This window comes from Stenella coeruleoalba (genome assembly GCF_951394435.1).
Source record: "Stenella coeruleoalba genome assembly, chromosome: 1".
NCBI lineage: Eukaryota > Metazoa > Chordata > Mammalia > Artiodactyla > Delphinidae > Stenella > Stenella coeruleoalba.
This window is the reverse complement of record NC_137169.1, coordinates 9,526,908-9,549,650: the sequence shown is the minus strand read 5'-3', so window position 1 is coordinate 9,549,650 and position 22,743 is coordinate 9,526,908. Positions and strand designations below refer to the sequence as shown.

General features: G+C 39.9%; 1 protein-coding gene across 7 annotated transcripts in view; it reads right to left on the bottom strand.

Annotated features, from left to right (window-relative positions):
* VPS13D (vacuolar protein sorting 13 homolog D) overlaps window positions 1-22,743 on the bottom strand; it is a 244,855-nt gene that overhangs the window by 107,524 nt on the left and 114,588 nt on the right. For all 7 annotated transcript variants that reach the window (XM_079912392.1, XM_079912393.1, XM_079912394.1 and 4 more), the window contains 8 exons: window positions 19,666-19,789; window positions 18,633-18,868; window positions 14,708-14,816; window positions 8,938-9,101; window positions 6,931-7,039; window positions 4,577-4,756; window positions 2,528-2,644; window positions 1,548-1,697 (listed from right to left, as the gene is read on the bottom strand). In XM_079912392.1, the coding sequence (XP_079768518.1) occupies window positions 1,548-1,697; window positions 2,528-2,644; window positions 4,577-4,756; window positions 6,931-7,039; window positions 8,938-9,101; window positions 14,708-14,816; window positions 18,633-18,868; window positions 19,666-19,789 (1,189 nt within the window). The remainder of the gene's footprint in view (window positions 1-1,547; window positions 1,698-2,527; window positions 2,645-4,576; window positions 4,757-6,930; window positions 7,040-8,937; window positions 9,102-14,707; window positions 14,817-18,632; window positions 18,869-19,665; window positions 19,790-22,743) is intronic.

The following is a 22,743-nucleotide window of genomic DNA, read 5'->3' as shown; positions in this document are numbered from 1 at the left end:
AATTACAAAATTCCTTCCAATTTTTTTTTTTTCCTGTCTCCTCCTCTCTCTCTCCTCTGGGGACTCCAATTATCCATATATTAGATTGCCTGAAGTTTTCTCATAGGTCACTGATGCTGGTCTCTTTGTGGGGTTTTTTTCCCCTTGGATTATTTTTCTTTGGGTATTTCAATTTGGACAGTTTCTCTTGTTATGTCTTTAAGTTCACTAATCATTTTTTCTGCACTGTGTCATCTGCTACAGATCAAATCCAGTGTTTTTTCCATTCCATTTTAATCTCTAGAAGTTTGATTTGAGATTTTTATATCTTCCATGTCTCTGCTAAACTTTTTGAACATGTAGAATAGAATACAGTTACAATGAGTTTTAATGTCCTTCTCTGAAAATCCAAACAGCTCTGGGTTGCTTCTGAATGATTATGCTCCTCATTATATACTGTGTCTTCCTACCCCTTTGCACACCTGGTAATTTCCGATAGGATGCCACATACTGTGATTTTTGCTTTGCTGGGTGCTGGATGTTTCTGTATTCCATTAAATCTTGAGCTTTGTTGTTCAGGGACATGGTTAATTTACTTGGAAACAGATTTGATTCTTTCAGAGTTTCCTTCTGTGTGACTGATTTGTTAGCTAGGTCTGGAGCAGTGCTCAGCCTAGGGCACATAGCTCACCACGGAGGCCCAAGCCTTTCTGGAAGGCTCCTCCCAATGTCCCATAATTATCAGTTTTCCCAGTGTGGCTGGTGGTGAGCAGCCGGTGCTGTGACCGGTGCTATGACCCTTTCGGACGGTAGGTTCCTCTCATCTGTCCTTTGCTGACCATCTGCGGGGCCCTCTGCAGATCTCCTGAGAGTTCTTTCTGTGCAGCATGCTCCTCCCAGGTCTGCTGTCCTATGAACTCTGGCTGCCTTGGTCCTAGGACTCTTAACCCTGCTCAGCTCATCCACTCTGCTGGGTTCTGTCTCAGTCTCTCCGCCTGGTGACATGGCCTGGAAACTTTTTCACGGCAGCAAGCTGGGGTGATTGCAGGGCTCACCTCTTCTGTTTCCCACCTCTCAGGGATCACTGTCCTTTGTTGCCTGATGTCCAGTGTCTTGAATCTGTTGTCTCCTTACTTGATCTGGATTTTGGGGGTGTTTCAGGTAGGAAAGTAAATCAGGTCTGTTACTCCACCTTGATCAGAAGCACAAGTCCACTTCCCTTGTTTTTCTCCCTATGGTGAACTTCAGTTCCTCTAAATTATGGTTAGATGATTTCCGCTGTTTTCTCTATTGGCAAGATGAGGGACCATGGGTCACCTTCCTCCATGCCACCTTGCCCAAGTTATCTAAGTTACTGATGGACTAGCTGCTATAGTCAGAATTCTGCTCTACAGAAAAATTAGTAAGACAAATATAGGTAAAAGGATTCTTTTCATAGAACGATTTTCTGAAGACCATAAGAAATTTGTGCCAAAGTACTAAAGTTTTTAGAACATCAAACACTGATCTGGTCGGCTGTTCAGCAGGAAGAAAAGGAGATCAACAAGTCCTAAGCGCCCCCCTCTCACCTGTACATCCCGTATGCTGAGTTCTAGCATATGACTGGTGGCCAGCTGTGTGTAGTGCACATTGATTCCCGTAAGACTTGCAAAGACCAGTTCTTCTGGGACTTTATTAATTAAAGACAACCCAATTCCACCTTCTAACTTCACAAGCACCTGAAAGGAAACCAAAATATGGCACACTGACAGTTTAAAACACAGCTCAAGGTAGCCAGGAGAGGACAAGGAAATAAATGGCTTTAAATCCCTCTACTTTGCCTCTAAGCAGATGAAAACCATGTAGGAGCTGTATTACTCACCTTGACGGCTCAAATTCCATCATCTCACTACAAGCCTTCCTCTCCAGGCACACTCCCCACCCCAACCAGAACTCCACAGTGATATGATAACACCTCTACCGGAGCACTGATGACATTCTGCATCTCATTACAGGAAAATAATCATTTGAGAATCTTTGTCCCTGTTTGAGAGACAAGCTCTTATTAAGTTATTCACCAAACTTCTATAACATCCAATACAGTGCTTTACATATAGGTGTTTTTTTTAAATAACCTATATGAATAAATATGGAATAAGTGTGCTTTTTCACACTTATCTCATGCTCCTTTCCACACTTTTCACTTTCTTTCCAATGCCCAAACAGGGCCAGGGAAATGAAGATGTCAGAGTCAACTGGGGCCAAGAAGATAAAACCTAGTTTGCTTATTCTCAACCTTCACTCCTATTTAAATTCAAATAATTTAGCTTTCTTTATTTTCATCTTACTGTAACAACATTCGTTACATTCTGATTTGACCTGAGCTGTCATTTAAGTAACATATTCACACATTCGTGATGTGATAACATTAAATATTATGAAGTAACACTGATACTTAGAAGTCACAGAGGTCAGAAAGAAAAGAGAAGGTCTCAACTAAGAAAACCAAAGAGAAAAATTCTAAACAAATTTGTAATGAAGAAATGACCCTGCAATAGCTAATACGTACTTCCAATTCCTGCTCTGCGTCTGGATTCTTTAATTTCTGCAGCTCTTGATCCATAACAGGAAGTTCATCCACTTCGTATGATGAACGGTCACTTTTCCGTTGGGAGAAATCTGTTATCTGCGGTCAAATAAAACACTGTACTTACTAAGAGGGCTCAAACTTCCACTGCGAAACCCACTCCATACCAATTGTGTAAGTCAAAGTCACTATATGCTCAATAATCCTATGGAAGTTAATGGTTTCCAAAGCACTGCTAAGGTAAGATTTATATAATAATGAAGCAAATTTGGTCTTGAGTCTCTATGACTAACACCAAGCTGTAGACCTTGAGAGCTTCATACAGTGGGAGTTAGGCATCTGTAGGTGAACTAGCATTATAGCTCAAGTCAAAACATGCAAACCTCAGGATCCAGGCATTCACTTTTTGCCTTAAGAGAAGGGTGCTTTTTAAAGAGATATTGTGGATTACGGTGTACTATCTCAGAGAATTTGCTGTTACACATCAACATCTTTTCTTTTTCCTTAACTCTGATTCCCCATGCCTGATAAATCCATTATCTCCAGCACAGAACTCTCCCTGAGCTACAGACCCATACTTACACTGACTTCCGGACACCTTCCTGTAGATACCATACACTTAATGAGTCCAAAACTTAACTCCTCATTTCCCCCCAGAAGTCTGCTCTGTGTACATCTCTTAGTGATGGAGACTATCATCCTCCTTGTTGCCCAAATCAAAATCCTGAAGGCCATTCTTGACTCCTTCCTCTCTCCCATCCGCACATTCGAGCAATCACTAAGTCTGACTGACTCTACCCCCTAACAAGCCTTCATTTCTATTCATTTCTCTCCAACGTCCTCCTCATGTCCACCTCCCTGCCATGTATTCTAGTTCGGGTCACCATAATCTCTCAGCCAGATCCCGCCAAACTGGCCTTTCTCTGTCTCCAGTTTCACTCCAATTCTCCACACTGCAGCCAGAGTGAGCAAGTTAAAATAAATTTCTGATCGTGTCACTCCCTGACTCTTTGGTGCCATAGAAAAAACACAAAATCCTTAGCATGTATCAGGCTTTTCATGTTCTGGCCCCTGCTTCGGTCTCCTGCCTATTTCTTAGCATATTCTATGTGCCACTTGGATCACTCTCCTTTATCTCCAGGCCTTCAATGGAGATACATAACTTCCCATATACATATAATTTACTTATTTTGTTTATTGCTCATGGTTTATCCACCCCACTAGAATGTAAGCTCCAAGATGGCAGGGAACTTTGTTTGTTCACTAGTCTAGGTTCAGTACCTAGAACTGTGTCTGGCTCTAACAGGGCTCAGTAAATAACTCATGAGCGAATACTCTCATTCTTAAGGCACAGCCCCTCCACCTTTCCTTCTTGATCTGGCTAACTTCCTTCAGTTAACATTTAGATCTCAGCTTAAGTGCTACTTCTCTTAGAAAGTCCCTGCCAGTCTCCAAATCTGGGCATACAAATCCTTTCTAGATACTCCCCATAGCACCCTCCACTCCTACTTTCATAACACAACATGTTAATTATCTGATTAGAGACCTCATATAGCTCCCTGTTGTCAATGTTATTAATATATCAATTATTTAAATATATAATAAACATATATAACGACTGATAATAATATGTACTGTTCTTGGCATCATCTTCTTTAATTCTTACACTTTTCTTTTTACTCATTCTTTTTTATTATTATTGAAGTATAGTTGATTTACAATGTTCTGTTAGTTTCAAGTGTGCAGCAAAGTGATCCAGTGATACATACATATTTATCTTTTTTTTCAGATTCTTTTCCCTTATAAGTTATTATGAAATAATTCTTACACTTTTTAAAAATCATCTTGTATTTTACTTATACTCTGATTCTTATAACAACTTTGTGAGGCAGGTCTTATCCCCACTTTATAAGGACACGCCATCCTCACACCCAGCACAGATACTTCAATAAACATCTGCTGAATGACCGACCATGTGGGGGCGGGGGGAGCACAATGAGACTCAGGTCAGTTCTTACGATAAATCATCACCTGGAGCGCTCTAGTTGGTCCATCTGGGATGACCCTGATGGACAACATTCCAGAACCAGGCCTCATTTTTTGGTTAATAAATTGTTGTTCAGGTGGAACTGGCCCCAAAAGCTCCATGGATGTGTCCGGACCAAGAACAACTTCAGCTCCGTCAAACAAACCAGAAAGCCCTCCTTTGGCCTACGGGACAGAGTAAAGATGTGTAAGAAAAGGCAAAGGCACTGACTTTGACAATTTAATATGTCATTTCAAACAAGTTACCAGATTTAAACTCTCTTCTGAAGGGTCATGGTCAACATATAGCAAAGCATTTACTGTTTTTTCAGCTTTACAGATGATAGAGAACAGGAGGATTACTTGGGCAAGATGGAAAGTTATGCTACATGAATTTAGGGAATTCAAGGTAAGATAATTCCATGAATACAGTATATTAGTTTAGTAGTAACTTCTAGTCATTAAGATAAGCTTAAAAAAAAAAAAAGTACCAAAAACCCTATTTCTCTGAGTATTCTCACTAGGGTTTGCTTCAAAAGCTGAAACATTCTGAAAATTTAAAAAGTATCACTATCACTGAGCTTTCCAATAAAAAGCAAATTCTGGAGTTGAAAATCTCCCCAAACAGGCATATGGCTGGACAATCAAATATTCAAAATATGGTGCCTCTTCTAAAATGAAACAGGGAAATGTGAATGTCATCTGATAGCCAGTTATTCGGGCCTTTGGAGAAAAGTACCTTCTTGCTATATGCCCCAAGTAAAACGGACGTCTGCAGGATGATGCCTTTGGGAGAGTGAATACAGGGCTAGAGAAGATAATAGCTAAAGTGTCTAGATCCCCCTCTGTTAGTTTTTAAATCGTGAGTAATGAAAAGGAAATTTTGAGCTGGGTTTATAGGACAGACTTTAACATAGAGAAAGCTTTTATAACTATTTTAAGTTTAGAAAGAAAGTGCATACACAACCTTATAAGGGTAGTGTCAGAAAATGTTTTAATGCCTTCAATTATTTTATTCAGAATGATAAGATTGTAACAAGTTTATTTCCCTAACCAAAACACATTCTGCTCTGCTGAATACTGCTATTACAGGGTCACTCAGAGAAATGATGAAATAGATTCAAGAAACAACAAACACCAGAAAGGGATTTTTTTTTTGGTTGGGTCGGGTGGGGGGGGGCAGTGGGTTGGGCAGGATGCTCTAAGAGAATTGGAATTACATGGGCTTTAGAAACAAACCAGAAGTCAGGGTCAGACACGGAACCCAACAATTATAACAAGCCCTCTTTTGCCTCTAGAAGTCTGAATTGCATTGCTAATTGAAAATCACAAATCCATTCCAGATGTGTGCTTCATATAAGTAAGCAGCTTGTCTTTGATGAAAAAAGCTCAGGGCACTAGAGATAAAGAAAATAAATCTCACCAAACAGCAGTCAGAGGCTCCTTGCAGTTCTGCTCGCTCCCCCGGAGAACAAGCTCCCATTATGGAAGGACAGCCTGGTTTCCACCAGGGTCAAACACACTAAGAGCTCTCTAGATTCTGGGCCTGATGCTCTAGTGTTTACCTTTTGGGTAAAGTCCCAGGCTGAGGCAGAACTGCACACGCAGTCACACGTGCTGTTCTGCTCTATGCCCAAACCTCTGAGACACCTTCCTACTCACTCATCTCAGATCCATGGTCTCATTCCTGGCCTGAAGCCAGAAGGAGAGAAAATCCAAATTCCTGGTAACTTTCCAAACACACATTTGCTTATAAAGTACCTGGGAGTTTTTCATGGGGTGGACTGGCTGACTTGAAGGCAGGGGAAACTGAACAGCAACCTTCATTTCGACATTTGCTACAACAATGAAAGGTCTATTTGGGGACCACTGAGAATGCAGAAGTAAACAGAATCTGGGGCATGCAGAGCCCATGAAGATTACTCACCATCTCATAGAACACTTTATAAAAGATGGTTTTAACCTCACAGGTCTAAAACTAATCCATCTAACTTAGTGGCGGGCTTTTAGCTGACATTTTTCTTTCTTTCTTCCTTTTTAAAATTGCATAGGTAATTTATCTCATCAAAGAAAAAAAATCCAGATAAGCCAAGGGAAAAAAATAAGAACCATCACTCAGAAGCAACCATTCCTAACACATTTCTTACATATCACCTTCAATAACATTTCCCATGTAAATATGCAGAGATGCACAAGGTTTCATGGTTTTCCTGACTAAAATGAAATAATACATATTTGCATTGTAATTATTTTTTTCCCATTCAACAACATCTCATGTATATCCTAATTAAGACTTTGTTTCAAAAAAAAAAAGGCTCAACCATTGCTTGCTGCAACCGGGGATGTCAAAAACTACTAACCTGGACAACCAACCCATGTAACCCACAGGTCAGTTTCCCTTCTCGGAAACTCCACGTCTGGGTTGTGCTTCGCCTACGATCAGGCTTTCTTAGCATCAGCGGCTCGTATCTAGAAGAAAGGAAAATGCAATAAGTCCTGTGAGTCAAATATTTCAGGCCTGTAGAGAGTATCAGGATCGAGGTTTTACTCTTCTTCCTTCCAATATCCTCTGCCCTTAAAATCTAACAGGCAGTTAGCTTGAATCCTATGGCAGCTAGGTATCTCTCAATGAGGAAGGAGGAATAAAACAAAATGGAAAGCAATGAGGACACAAATATGAATACTTTAAGGATTCACAATTTAATACGTATAACAGGCGTTCTTGCTTTCTCACAATGACAAGCTGTCATGTAGTACAAGAAAGGTTTTTTAAAATATTTTCAAAAATCCTTTTCTGTTTTATTTCCAAATACTTTTATTTTGTAATGGGTTTTAACTTGTAAGTCATCTAAAGTCATTTTGGAAGTAAACAAGGTATTAACTGAAAACACACTGATTTCATGGAGAAACTGAGGCAAGGCTAATAAAATAACTTATTCAAAGTTGAAGAGCTGATTTGAATCCAAGTAGTCAGTCATAAAAACACATTTTTTTTTTCTGGCTTTAAAAACATGTATTCTTGTTGTAAAGATAATGGAACATTTTTTTAAACAAACTGAAAAAAAAAAATCACTTATAAATCCGACTCTCCATCCCCAGCCCCCAGTACAATAATAGCCCTGGTCTTTTGCCTTCCACTCCAGATCCTGGTGTCTAGGTCCTGCTCTTTCCCAGCTGTGGGTTATGCTCCACTGCTACACAAGCAGTTTTCTAAGTCTGTAGATGGTGGAAGACTCAAGGAGGTTTTTTCTCTACAGCTTTATCAGCACTGATGAAATACTGGCAGGGAGAAGAGATGGGAGCTTCAACTCTATTTTGTAGCTCCAAAGAAAGAAAGTTTAGGGAAAGAGGGGTAATTCACATTTGGAAGATTAGAGGATAAAAGAAAGTCTATTTTCTTAGATGAACAAGGGTTGACAGTCATAAATGGTTTCTGCAGGTTCTCATGTTTGTGAAGAGCCCTGTGTATCCACTCACTCCTCCATGCCATCTCCTTATGCACAGTCTTTAAAAAGAGATGAAACTTGCCCACAGTGATCTAAAAGTTAAGGTCCCAAATGAATTCTCACAGTGATGGTTCTGACAAGCACCAAATAAAAGTAATTAAGATAGTAGAGGCAGCAGACAAATAGCAATAGAAAATGAGCTAGGCAGTGATCCAATAATTTCTTGCTGTTGATTTTAGTCCTTTGCTCATAAAGAAAATTAACATTTTTTTTTTTTACATCTTTACTGGAGTATAATTTCTTTACAATGGTGTGTTAGTTTCTGCTTTATAACAAAGTGAATCAGTTATACATATACATACGTTCCCATATCTCTTCCCTCTTGCGTCTCCCTCCCTCCCACCCTCCCTATCCCACCCCTCTAGGTGGTCACAAAGCACCGAGCTGATCTCCCTGTGCTATGCGGCTGCTTCCCACTAGCTATCTACCTTACGTTTGGTAGTGTATATATGTCCCTGCCTCTCTCTCACTTTGTCATAAAAACAATTTGATTATTCTCTTAATAATTTGTTTCTGTTTTCAAGGGATTTAACAAAATTCTTAGATTTAAAAAAACAAACTGTTCACTTCTCGGGAGCAGGGGTAGGTAGACGTTTGGATGAAAAGACATTCATGTTTCATAACATATCCTTATAGTTTGATTTTTTTTTTTTTTAACATCTCCATGGACATTTCCATAATGACTTTAAAACATAAAACAGAAACCCAATACTCATGTTTGGAAATACAACAGGTTTCTGTCATTGAAGAAAAATACAAATTCTTACTTCATTTATAGACTCTCTGCCTTTTGGTGTAGATTCCTTCTGAGTCTGAATTTGAAAGCAGTGAACTTGAACCAAAAGTTGCCATGAAAGTTACCTGTTGTCAGTGACCGCAGCAAGACCAGCAATATCTAAGATGGCAGAGCCCTCGGTGGAGCGGGCGGCCAAGGGCTTGCTGGGGTTGTGAGGCACGGAAGAGCCCTCGTGGGCCAGCATGCCTGTGCCAGTCATCCTCCACAGCTGAGAACGCTTCCCTGGTTCCTGTTGGGCAGAGACAGCAAGAGCCATCATGCGCAGCCACGGCTTCATACAAGGGCTTCAAGAGCTTCACACAGGGCTGAATGAGTTCTCAAGTAGGGACTGTACTAAAAGACACTTTCCGATTATGTCAGTGCTTAATTCAAACTTGCACTGCTGTCAATCTCTAGCTGCACTTCGGATAAAATATGCTAAACTCTTGAACCAAACAACCAAAAATGACAATATAAATTTTTTGAATTTATTTTTTTCATACACTTAATACTTTCTGAGCAAACCAGTTAGTCGAGGTTCAATCTAATCTCCTCCACTAGCTACACTGCTATGTTAACTGCTATTCCAGATGGCAGCCCTCCAGTGCCCTTACCTAAAAGAGTGATCCAATTATATAAAGTATATATGATATTCTCAGTATTTGGTCTTTGGTTATCCTCATAACGGGCAGACAACCAGAATTTACCAGAGCTCTCCCCCATCCCACGTTCATAAGGTAAGCATACTACATTGATGGTTTCCAATTTCCAATTTACTGGGTTTACTATTAAGTGGATTGTATTCAAAAGTTATACTAGATTTATTGCTATTAATTCTAAATATATTTTCTCTTAGGAGTATTTTATAAGCAGTACTTGAACTTCCAGGTCTATCCATGAAAGTCTGTATAATCCATCATATGTAAGAAGTAATAATAATAATAGTAATAACACCTCCTGAATATTTACTATGTGTCAGCCACTGATCAGTGTGAGTTACACATAGTAATTCATTTAATCCTCAAAACAAATCAATGAGGTATATACTATTACTGTTCTTACTTACAAATGAAGAAGTTAAGTCCCAGTGAGATAAAGAAACTTCACCACGGTCACATTAACTAGTAGGTGGTAGAGTGAAGGTCTGAATCCCCAAAGTGTGAGTCCAGGGACGACGTGCTTATCCACTTTGCCATACTACCTTTCTAACACAATCCCTATAATTCCATTTCAGGAACACCTAACCATTGAGAATACTCTTTCTATGGGAACGTATACTCCAACTAGACCCGTCAGGATCACATTCTAGGTACCATAAACGCATCCACATGCTGCCCCGCGTTGGAAAGACAGCTTTTGCAACAAAGCTGTCAAAGCTGCATTAAAAGCTAACAAAGTAATATGAATGCTGGAGTCGAATGCCAGGATCTGAAATCCAGCTGCCTCATTTACTAGCTAAGTGACCTTGGATAAGCTACTAAATTTCTCAGAGCTCCTGTTTCCTGATCCTGTCAAAGGGGGAAATTAAGCTGCCTCTGAGGGTCCCTGTGATAAGTGTAATAAATACAAGGCACTTTCAGCACATACTTGGCACAGGGTTAATGCCTCGCTAAATGTTTGCTATGTTACCATGATCACATCCCTTTACACAGCACATTATGTACAGCATCCTAGTTGATCCCCCTCACTAACCTGGGAGATCAATGGGAAAATGAGGCTCCGGTAGGAATGTGAAACACCAGATATCATCATCTTTAAGTGGCAAAGCCAGAACTCAAATCTAGAAGATATGATGCTCTTTCTTTTTTTTTTAATTTTTATTTTATGTTGGAGTATAGCTGATTAACAATGTTGTGTCAGTTTCAGGTGTACAGAGAATTGAGCAGACTTCCCTGTGCTATACAGCAGGTCCTTGTTGGTTATCTATTTTATTTATTTATTTATTACCTATTTTAAATATAGCAGTGTGATGATGCTCTTTCTACTGTGTGCTAATGCCTCTCGTACCTGTGAAAAGAGATGAAACTGAGCTGCACTTCTCCACCCGCAATCCCCACATGCTTACTTCTCTGTTCACAGTAAGAGAATACATCTATCCCTAGCACCAAAACCACACAGAAAAGCACCTCAATTTTCCTGGAGGTGTTCCAGATCGGGAATCAAAGCACAGATGCCCAGGTGAAATCAAGTTTTCATACATGGATTCCTCTATTGCCTGCCCGTATGTGCAGGCTCATCATCACTGGAAACTACCCAAACCTCCATTTAAAAACCCAAGATCCACCATTCTCCTTCCAGTTCCCTTCCCCTGCCCCCTTTCCTCACAATTTAGTCCTAAAACCTTGAGGTGACACTGAGGGAGGGAGAAGGCCATGGGGGCTGTGTGAGGGTAGGTGGGTATATTGTGGTGGCCCGGCCCAGAGTGGGATGTTGAAACCCAAGGTGGGTGCTGACCCATATCGAGGGGCTGGGGAGGCGAGCCTAGTGTGGGTTGTCAGAGACAGAGACAGGTGAGGAGGGAATTCCTGCAGGGGGTGGGGTTGGACGGGGAGCTGCCCAGCATGTGGAGATCAGGGCCCACGCCAGGTAACACGGTGTGTCCACACTCGGGGCGGGGGGCACAACTGTGATGAGAGAACATGGGTTACATTCACGGGAACTGATCAAATTAATAAATACATTCTTAGTGCTGGACAAGGGAGTTACAAATATGAAAAGGGAAAAAATTACAATGAGCTTTGTGATGTTGGACTGGAATTAGAACTATTAGTGTGAACTGCTGGTTCTTAATACACAGAGATAGAGAAATCTGTTGAATATATAAATACACATGTAAGATATATGTATGCATATGCACATATGCATATACGCAGATACAATATGTGCCATGTGTGTGCATATATACGTCATGTATACATAAAATCGCTAGGTCTGTCCCTTGAGAGAGTCTGGGAACAGCGACACCACAACAGCAACAAGGGCACCTAGTGTACATATCTTAAGTTTCTAAATTCCATTCTCTGAAAAAAGAAATCAGGGCTCCTCAAAGAAGTGGCAAATTCCGGGAATGCTGCAGGGAAAGTACAAAATGAGCCCAAAATAACTTGCTGTGTCAGAAAGTATGGAAGTGCTCAAGGCATGAGGGGCATATGTCAAAAGGACACAGGAGGTTAAAGGCACTCCTACCGGCCAAACATGAGAACCGAGGATAAAAATAAACCCTGACAGTAACAGATAACACACTGAATAAAACAGGGAGCCATGGGGACATACATAAAGCTACAGACTGAACTGTGCTCCTGCAAGATGCTTATGGTGAAGACCTACCCCGCAGTTGGGATGAAAATGGGGCCTCTGGGTAATAATTAGGCTTAGATGAGGTCATGAGGGTGGGGGTCTCCTGATGGGATCAGTGTCCTTAAGACACCAAAGGGCTTGCTTTCTCCTCTCCCCTCACCTCTGACCCCACTCTTCCTCTGCCATCTGAGGACACGGTAAGAAGGCTGCAGTCCACAAACTAGAAGAAGGGCCCCCTCCGGGAACCGACTTGCCCGGCACCCTGATCTTGGACCTCCTAGCTTCCAGAACTGCGAGAAATAAATTCTCATTGTTTAGTCTATATTATTTTGTTCTGGAAGTCCAAGCTAATTTACACATGCATGCATGTATACATACATACAGAAAACTTGATGAGGAACAGGATATTTACAGAGTCTCAAAGCACCTCTCCACAAAATATTTACTAAATACAAGGGAAAAGAAAAACTTCCTTCACAGTGGAGAAGGCTGGCAGACACCACCTTAAGCAAGTGCTAACGTTAACGTCACCAGCAACAGGACAAATCCACTTTATAGAATTTCTACCAACTTTTCTGTAAATTTGAGATTCTTTCAAAACAGAAAGTAAAAAAAAAAATCCCAAAAAACAAACAAACAAAAACCTAAGAGGTCAACCTTCTACTCTTGGTTTCTAATTCAAGCACATAGGTCCATTTCCTAGTGCCAATTCAAAGAACATTGCCCAGTTTTAGATGTCAACGTAACTCACTCATCACCTTCCCTCCCATTTACCGGTTTTCATCCTCATCAAGTGAAATGACAACTGTGAAAATGTGTAAATTATAAAATTTTATGTAAAGTATTTTTTGCTACTTAATTTAAAAAAGTCTGTTTCTGTCCACTTAGCAGACACCAGCCCTTGGAAATCCCATGTATGTATATTTATTATTAGTGTTTTGCTGATCACACCTGGTGATCATACTCCACTGATAAATCATCTTTCTCTTGAGTTGGTTTCCATTCACTCTAACATCCTCATTAACTTGAACATTTCTTTGAAGGTCATCTGCATCATTTCCAAGGGCTCTTCTATTTTTTTCCCAATTCCTTGATTTCTGTTAGACTCTTTTATTTTTAGATTATTGTCTTTTAAAATTTCCTTTTTCAAAATGTTCAATAAAGTCTAGAAAATTGTTTACTTTCAATTACTACATCTCATGGTCTCTTTACTCATCACCATTCCCAAATCTTATTTCTAAAATGTATCTAACACATAAACACAGTCTTATATAAAAGAATGTGATAACATTTTAAGCAAATTTGAATTATGTGACTTTCAACTGGTATGATATAAAAACACATGTAGAAGTACTGGTTGATTGACAGATGGATGAAGAACCTTGAAAATATTAGGATAACTGAAAGAAGTCCTTCATTAAAGACCACTCATATATTGACCGAAGTCCAGAACAGGGGCGTCTACAGTGACAGAGAGTAGATTAACGACTGCTTAGGGCTGGGAAGTAAGGAGAATGCGGGGGTGATAGCTAAAGGATACAGGGTTCTTTCTTGAGGTGATGAAAATGTTCTAAAATTGAGTGTGGTTAAAGTAGTACCTACTGTGGATATATTAAAACCCACTGAATTGTATATTTTAAATGGGTGATTTGTGTGGTACATGAATTATATCTCAATAAAGCTGTTAAAAATATAAAGCTGAATTAGAAACACATGTATTAAAGTTTCATTTGATGTGCAAAATCTGAAATAATTTGAATCTATCCCCCATTAAAAATGCGTAAGAGTTGTACAACCTCAAAGCCAAATGAGTCATAAACCACCTACATTACTGCCACACATGATAGCACTTTAGATGATTAAAGGGCATCCTCTGTCAGCATTAGGGCCACTTAGGTTGGAAACACACAACCTCTGTCAGGGTTGTTTTTGGATTATATGATTTATATTATGCAAAGTTTTCCAGAACACACCCCTCAGGTAAATGGTTTCAAAAAATTATACCTGCTGATCTTCCTCCTCTTAGAGTGATTTCTGCACCTCTGTGTTCTCAAACATTCATTTTGAAGTCTGAACTATTTATTACCAGTCTTTCTGTCAGTCACAATATTTCTGGTCAAACTTTACTCTTTCTCTCAATATCTAGGTCTATTAGCATAATCATTTCATAAACTAACTTGAAAAGAATGTTGGCATAAAAAGGGAAAAAACTGTCAGTGTGATAATTTTTCCACTGAGTTTAGGGAAAAGTAGATTAGGGGAGTGTTACAATAGAAAGAGTAATGAAAACGACAAATCACAAATTTGAAAAAAAATAAATTCAAGAATTAAATTCTTCGAAAAGGTATCAAAGATGAGAAGGGCTTGGAATTCCTAGAGCAGGCGTCATGGGACAGTGGGGAGAACAACTGGAGCAGTCAGGACGCCCAAGTTCCATCTGAGCACGGGCCTAGGTCTCTGCTTGCTCATCTGCAAAACGAGGGGGTGGACCAGGTGGCCCCTGTCCCTTCCAGGGCTAAAAATCTTTTCTTCTAAACTCCAAGTTCTAAACTCTCTTACCTTCTTCTTTAAAATGACTCTCTGTGTCTTCGGTGAGACATCCAAGACAAGCTCTGCACAGGTAATGGCTCTGTTGGAAGCCACAGGCCGTCCTGTCCCCTCCTGTAAACTAGAATTGAAAAAACAGTAACAATCATAATACACACACACACGTATACATGTGGACTCACATGCGTATTCATGTACTCATAAGCAAACGGCTAAACCTCCACCATAAAGAAGATAATTCTTCTTTAATCATAGAAGAAAAAGCCTGACTCAAGTTGCAGAAAGATCAAGGTTGTGCTGTTTTCCTGCACAGTTCAAAGATTCATTTGTCAGAAGACATACTCTGACATTTCCCCTCTCCTGATAATTTCAGTGGCTTAAAATTCAGACATAAAAGGATGACTATGTATCTTTAGAGACAAAAAACAAAAACTAATCCAGACATTCCAAGGGTCTAAGAATTAGTTCTACTGTTTGCCAGGAAGATGATCAGAATTATTGCATCCCCATGTCTTAGCAAGAAATCAGAAGTCCCTTAAGGATGAAAAGAAAACAAAGGGTTCATAATCACCTTCCTCCAATTCCACCTTGTTGTGTTTCTCTATGGCTTAAGAATACTAAGCTTTATGGAATGTTGCAGCCTAACTACACTTTAGGGTATTTCAATGAGATTTTATTTAGATCATCCTCCTGTTTCCACTAATCTCTATCATCAAAAAATGGACTGAAAAATTCCGAGTTAAAAACCAGTTTTCATGATATCAAAAGCACAAGTGACCAAAAAAAATTTGACTTCAACAACATTAAATAACTTTTGTCCTTCCGAAAGACATTACCAAGAAAGTAAAAAGACAATCCACAGATGGGAGAAGATATTTGCAAATCATATATCTGATATGGGATTTGTATCCATATTATATAAGGAGCTTTAAAATTCAAAAAGGCAAAAAAATCTAATCTAAAAATGGGCCAAGGATTTGAATAGACATTTCCCCAAAGATATACAAATAGGGAATTCCTTGGCAGTCCAGTGGTTAGGAGCCACCGCTTTCAACGCCATGGACAGGGCGGCCCGGGTTCAATACCTGGTTGGGGAACTAAGATCCCGCAAGCTGTGCGACATGGTCAAAAAACAAACAAACAAACAAACAAAATAGATACACAAATGGGAATAAGCACGTGATAAGATCTTCAATATCATTAATTATTATGGAAATGCAAATCAAAACCGCAATGAGATAACATTACCTATTCAGTAGAATTACTACAATCAAAAAAAGGTGGAAAACAGGGCTTCCCTGGTGGCGCAGTGGTTAAGAACCCGCCTGCCAATGCAGGGGACACGGGTTCGAGCCCTGGTCCAGGAAGATCCCACATGCCGCAGAGCAACTGAGCCTGTGCGTCACAACTGCTAAACCTGTGAGCCACAACTACTGAGCCCATGTGCCACAACTACTGAAGCCCATGTGTCTAGAGCCCGTGCTCCGCAGCAAGAGAAGCCACTGCAATGAGAAGCCCGAGCACCGCAACAAAGAGTAGCCCCCGCTCACCACAACTAGAGAACGCCCGCGCATAGCAACGAATACCCAACACAGCCAAAAATAAATAAAATAAATTTTAAAAAAACATTAAAAAAAAAATTTTTTTAAGTGGAAAACAACAAGCACTGCTGAGAATGTAGAGAAACCAGAACCCTTACACATTACTGGTGGGACATAAAATGATTCAGCTCCTGTGGAAAACAGCATAGCAGTTCCTCAAAAAGGTAAACATAGGGGCTTCCCTGGTGGCACAGTGGTTGAGAGTCCACCTGCCGATGCAGCGGACACGGGTTCGTGCCCCAGTCCGGGAAGATCCCATATGCCGAGGAGCGGCTGGGCCCATGAACCATGGCCGCTGAGCCTGCGCGTCTGGAGCCTGTGCTCCGCAACGGGAGAGGCCACAACAGTGAGAGGCCCGCGTACCGCAAAAAAAAAAAAAGGTAAACATAGAATTACCGTAGAACCCAGCAATTCCACTCCTAGGTATATATGCAAAAGAATTAAAAACAAGTACTTAAACAAGTACATGTATGGGCATGCTGACAGCACTGTTCACAACAGCCAAAAGGTAGAGACAACACAAATGTCCATCAAAGGAAGAACGGACAAAATGTGGTACAGACACACAATGGAATATTACTCAGCCATAACAGGAATGAAACAGTGATACATGCTACAGTGTGGATGAACCTTGAAAACATTATGCTAAGTGAAAGAAGCCAGACACAAAAGGTCACATGTTTTATGATAATTTATGTGAAATATCTGAAATAGGTAAATCCTGAGAGACAGAAAGCAGATTGGTGGTTTCCAGGGGCTGAGAGAAGAGGTTTAATGGGGGAGTCACTACTTAATGGGTTTGGGGTGATGAAAACATTTTGGAACTAGATAGAGGTGGTGGCTGTACAATATCACGAATATACTAAATGCCATTGAACTGATCACTTTAAAATGGTTAATTTTATGGTACATGAACTTCACCTCAATTTAAAATAAAACAAAACAAAACAAAACTAGTCTCCTTCCTCATCGTCAGTTCTCACCAAAAATGCGAAGAAATAGGATCTACTGCACTTATAGGGGTCAACGCCTTAGCACACTAAGATTCCCAGGAACTTCTCTTTTTCTCTATCCATATCTGTTCAACCCATTAAACTCGTAATTCTCCATTAGGATTCTTCAGTTAAACAGCTTAGTAACTACTGGAATTTAACATAAGAAAGTAAAGAGAAAAACATGAATAGCAACCAGATTAAGGACTGGCTTTTCAGGCACTAAAACCTTAAGCATGTCATACTATTGAGTGCCATAATCTTTAAAAAGAAAGAAACACACATGATTGACTTAATTAAAACAAGATAAGCATCTCAGCACCATCATTATCAAAAGAGAACTGTAATAAACAAGGAAAAGAAGGGCTACTCTAAGCAAAGATGCCTATTCAATTCATTATTAGTGAAATCTGGAGTCTAGGTAGCTGAGAGAGACACTGCACAGACTCAGAGATGATTTTGTGGGCCTCAGGCACATACAAAAATATTTCATGAGCAAAATTACTCAGAACATTTTGCAAAGAAATATGACTTTAAATGCCCCGTTCACCAGGTGACTTATATTTGGAATGCTAAAGATGAGGCTATCTTCCCAGTTTCTTCAACTTTAAAATTGGCCCTGTAACCAGCACAGAAACAAACTATATTTATGTGTTGGTGGAATGACTACTTTTGAAAGCCTAACATTTTGAATCTCTACGTACCTATCTCTGTACCAATCTAACAGAATTAGAATAAGCTCACTATTCCTCACCTGTCTTTTCTTTCTAAATACAACTAACTAGTCAGACAACAGTGAAGATTATAATTCTAAGGCAACTGGAATTACTGTCAAGTTAAACTCCTCTGCTTGCCTTTAGGTGACTATTAAAAAGACCTTTAAGTGTCTGCTTAATCAGAATTCTCAATGGAAGAGGAGAGTCAGAATGGTGACTTGAATAATTATGGATGAAGATTAGTCAGTTTCAAATGAGGAAAGAGGTAAAACAAAAAATGGAAAGAGGTAAAGGAAAGAGGAAAGAGGTAAAACAAAAGTTTAAAGCAAGAGAAATTTAAGACATTATAATAACAATGCCTTAGGGGAGCTGTTAGATACTAGAATGGATTATTGGGGATAGATTATTAAAAAGAGAAGAGTCTTGCCTTTTTGGATAAATTTTACTCTAGCAAGAAGACAAGGGTTTAGACTAAAGACCTCTCAAGATAGAGCCTGAGCCTAGGATTTGGTAAAGAATGGAAGGAATCTTTGTTCATCCCTTAGCCTCCTGAGAACTGCTTAAAATTTAAAACCGGTTAATAATTAGAGTTTTCTGCTTTACGAACAGTAATTTAACTCAGAATTACCCAGAGAACGTATATGTAGCAGCAATGTAAATGAAATTTTCATAATAAAGCTGTCGGTTATCCTGGAAATCATTCATGTTGCAGTTGATCTCAGAGGAACCTGCCCCTTTAACAGTCAGAGTGATAAAAGGTGGCAGGGTGGGTTCGTCCCAGGCATAATCCAAGGAAGTCATGGGCTTCACTTCAGTTCGGAGCCTGGGTTCAGCAACGCCATGCTGAGTGAAGACAACCGGAACCTACAGTAAGGGCGGAGAGGATAAAGAGGACTTTCAGTCAGAGCGGTGGCATTGGAAAGTTATCAGTGCCTCCTAGGTTTAAGTCCCAGATCCTTCCCAAATGAACCTACGCAGCATATAACCACAAGTGAGGCTCATCATGTGGCCTCTTCAAATGCCTCTCTAATCATCTTCAAAATTGCAAAAAGCCCACCAATTAGACATGGGCCACAGCCTGTTGGGTAAAGGGTTTTGAGAAGCTCTGCCACGCCAGATACCTAGAGGAAGCTTCTCTGTCCTTTCAATGGCATCTAGTCTACCCTCAACCCCCTGGGATACACTTTGAACAAAAATTTTGGAATTCAGCTATGGAAAGTCACATATTTTAAGATGTAAGGCATAATTTAAAATAGAATCTAATGATTTCCATCTTGGCTTTACTTGGAAGATTCATAAAAGAGCTCACTGTAACTCAGCAACAGGAAGAATGCCCGCCCATTCTACCGGGCATTTGTCAATCTGATTCTGATTCCTCTCTCTCTGTTTATATGGAAATGTCTACAGAGGGCACCATGCCAACCAAACTATCTAGTCAAAATAAGTTCTGGGTACTGAGAAGTCCCTTCTGGACAAGGCTGCCCAGCAATCAAAATAACCAGCAGAAACCACCTCCCAATGGTAAGATTTCTAAGATCCTGTATGGCTTCTTTTGAACCCAAGTTTAAAATGTACTTCATTCATCATTATCTTAAGGGCAGTATATATTCCACTTTCCCGCATATGAAACAGCCAAACTGGCTCTCAACTCCCCTTGGTACCTTAGAAAAGTTGTCAATTCGGAAAGGAGGGGGTAACTGATCTGTATCACTAAAGGAGATCCTATAGGTAGCTCCTCGAAGAGTAATTTCCACACGCAGGAAGAAGCATTTTCCCAGAGTGTCTCTGCAGCAAAAGGAAACAAAAGAGGCTGCATAAAATGGAGGGAACAAGCTCCAGTTCACATTCTCCTCATACTTCTCATGATCACCACTGTGCGCTCTCTGATCACATTAAAAAAAGTAGAAATTGACAGTATAATCACACAGTAAAAAAGAATTCATTCAAGCAACTTTGAACAGCACGCTGTAACTGTATGAGATCTACAAATTTTACTTAGGGTTTGTTTTGGGTCTAGCGTCAGTGCAGCAAATGAGTAAATATTGGTTGAACTACATAAAATTGTTAATATTAGACTACTTTTGACCTAGAAAAGAGGAATTTCACATGGTTCAAACTAATATATTGATGTTATTGATAAACAGGGTTTGCACTGTAGGATGAGGGAAGGTGAGGAAGAATCCTGTGGAATGGAGGTACCAGTATGTGATCATAATTTACGTGGGTGTTGTGTGTGTGTGTGTGTGTGTACTTAAATACAGATAAACCACTGGAGAGAATGGAAAGAAAGCTCTTCCTTAGGGAAGAATATCAGTTAATAAATGTAGAAGAAATGAGAGAACCAGAAAATCACCATTTTGCAACCACCAATGTAATAACTGATTCAGGTAAGAACCATCAAGCCATTGAGTGAAAGGTTTTGGGGAAACAGAACAGACACACAGTCTCAAATTATCCCCCCAATGGACTAGTCCTGTTTACAAAGAAGAAAAGGTAACTTCACAATACAGAGACCTGGTGGACACCAGCTAAACCAAATGATGATCGAATTTAGCAACATTAATAACAGGACCAACAGACGTCACAGGCCTCCGGATGTGATGCAGTGGGAAACACGTACCACCGCAGAAGTAGTACTCTTACCAAAAATGGATGGCCCAAATTTTTCTTTTTTGGCCCAAATTTATATATAAAAAACCATCAGAAAAATCCAGAAAATAAAACATTCTACCAGGCACCGGCTTGGACTCCAAAAATGTCAACGTCAATAAAGACAAAAAAGTGAGACTATGACTATTCTAGATTAAAGGAGATGAGATATACCAGCCAAATAAAATGCATGATCCTTCACTGGGTCCTAGATCTGGGGAGGAAGGTTGCTATGAAGGACATTTTAGAGAACTATTTATTTAAAAACATAATCAATATTAAATTTCTTCAGTGTGTAATGATAGGTAATAAAGTTTTTATGAAGTATCATGATGACTTCACATTACTTTCAAATGGTTTGGGAAAAAAAAATGTATGTGTGCAAGTGTGGAGAGAGAACAAGAACAGACCAAATGTTGAAATGTAGGAAATCTAGGTAAAAGAGGGGTGCCTTTGTACTACTCTTATAAGTTTTCTGTGGGTTTAAACTGTTTCAAAATGAAAATGTGGGGAAAGTAAAGGAAGGAAACAGCTGGCTCAGGTCCCTGCTCAGTAGTTTAGGGCCACACACTGAAACTATTTCAAAAAGATTAACAAAGGTACACAAGCCATCCTTCTGCCCACCCTCCACACCTTTTACTTCCTTTTCTTCTTTTTTGAAGTAACGATGAATAACTTTTTGTTTAATTCTGAATTGGCTTCACACCACACAACTGATCTGGGCTGCCTCCACCAAGGCAGTATATAAACCAATGGTGGTTTCAGCTGCAGAATTCCTCACCTTCCCCTGCCCGCCCCCACCACGAAATCTTGTGGGGCAGGGGTCCCCAACCCCTGGTCCTCGGTGGATGGGGCCACACGGCAGGAGGTGAGCGGTGGGCAAGCGAGCAAGGCTTCATCTGCCGCTCCCCATCACTTGCATTACCACCTGAACCATCCCCCACCCCACTGTCCGTGGAAAAACTGTCTTTGACGAAACTGGTCCCTGGTGCCAAAAAGGTTGGGGACCGCTGTTGTGGGGAACATATGATACTACCAGATAGGAGTTCTGGTTGAAGTAGGGATGAGGGCATTGGAGTCCTGCCCACTTTGCTCCCTTGACCTGTAAAGTCACCTCCTTAAACCCCAATGGCCCCTAGGAACATAGCTGGAAAACCACTATGCCAGAAGCAATTAACTCTAATAAGGGGGGGCCAGGGCAAAGGATAATTAAGAAAGGCACATCATCAACAAAAACAGAAACAAAGAAAAACCTCAGATAATGCATTTTTTTAGTCAAATATAAATACTATTTTGGATCATCTATTATTAAATTAGCCATTTTTCTGTTCCCTTGCAATAGTGTTCTCCATAAAGAACTAACCATAAGGTATAAATGATTAAATATTGCTTCTAAATGTGTTGAAATAGCACTGATTTCAGTGTCTTTAGCTTCAAAAAGCATTTGATGAAAAAAATTAAAGAGGACAGAAATAAATAGAAAGTCGTCCCATGTTCATGGATTAGAAGACTTCGTATTGTCAAGATGTCAATGCTACCCAAAGTGGATCTACAGATCTAATACAACCCCCATCAAAATTCCAAGTGTTTTTTTTTCCCCCAGAAATAGTAAAATTCAGATGGAATCTCAAGGGACTCCAAATAGCTAAAATAGTCTTGAAATAGAACAAAGATGGAAATCTCACACTTCCTAACTTCAAAACTTATTACAAAACTACTGTAATTTAAAAAAATGTGTGATATTGGCATAAAGATAGAATATGAATGAATAGAGAGCCCAGAAATAAACCCTCACATATAGGGTCAACCAAGTTTTGACAAGGGTGTCAACACCATACCATGGGGAAAGGAAAGTCTTTGCAACAAATGGTGTTGGGAAAACTGGATATCCACAAACAAAAGAATGAAGTTGGACCCTCACCTTACACTAAATAGAAACATTAACTCAAAACGGATCAAAGACCTACATGTAAGAGCTAAAACTATAAAATTCTCAGAAGAAAACACAGCGGGGAAAGCTTCATAACACTGGATCTGGCAATGATTTCTTGGATACGACACCAAAAGCACAGGCAACAAAAGTTAAAATA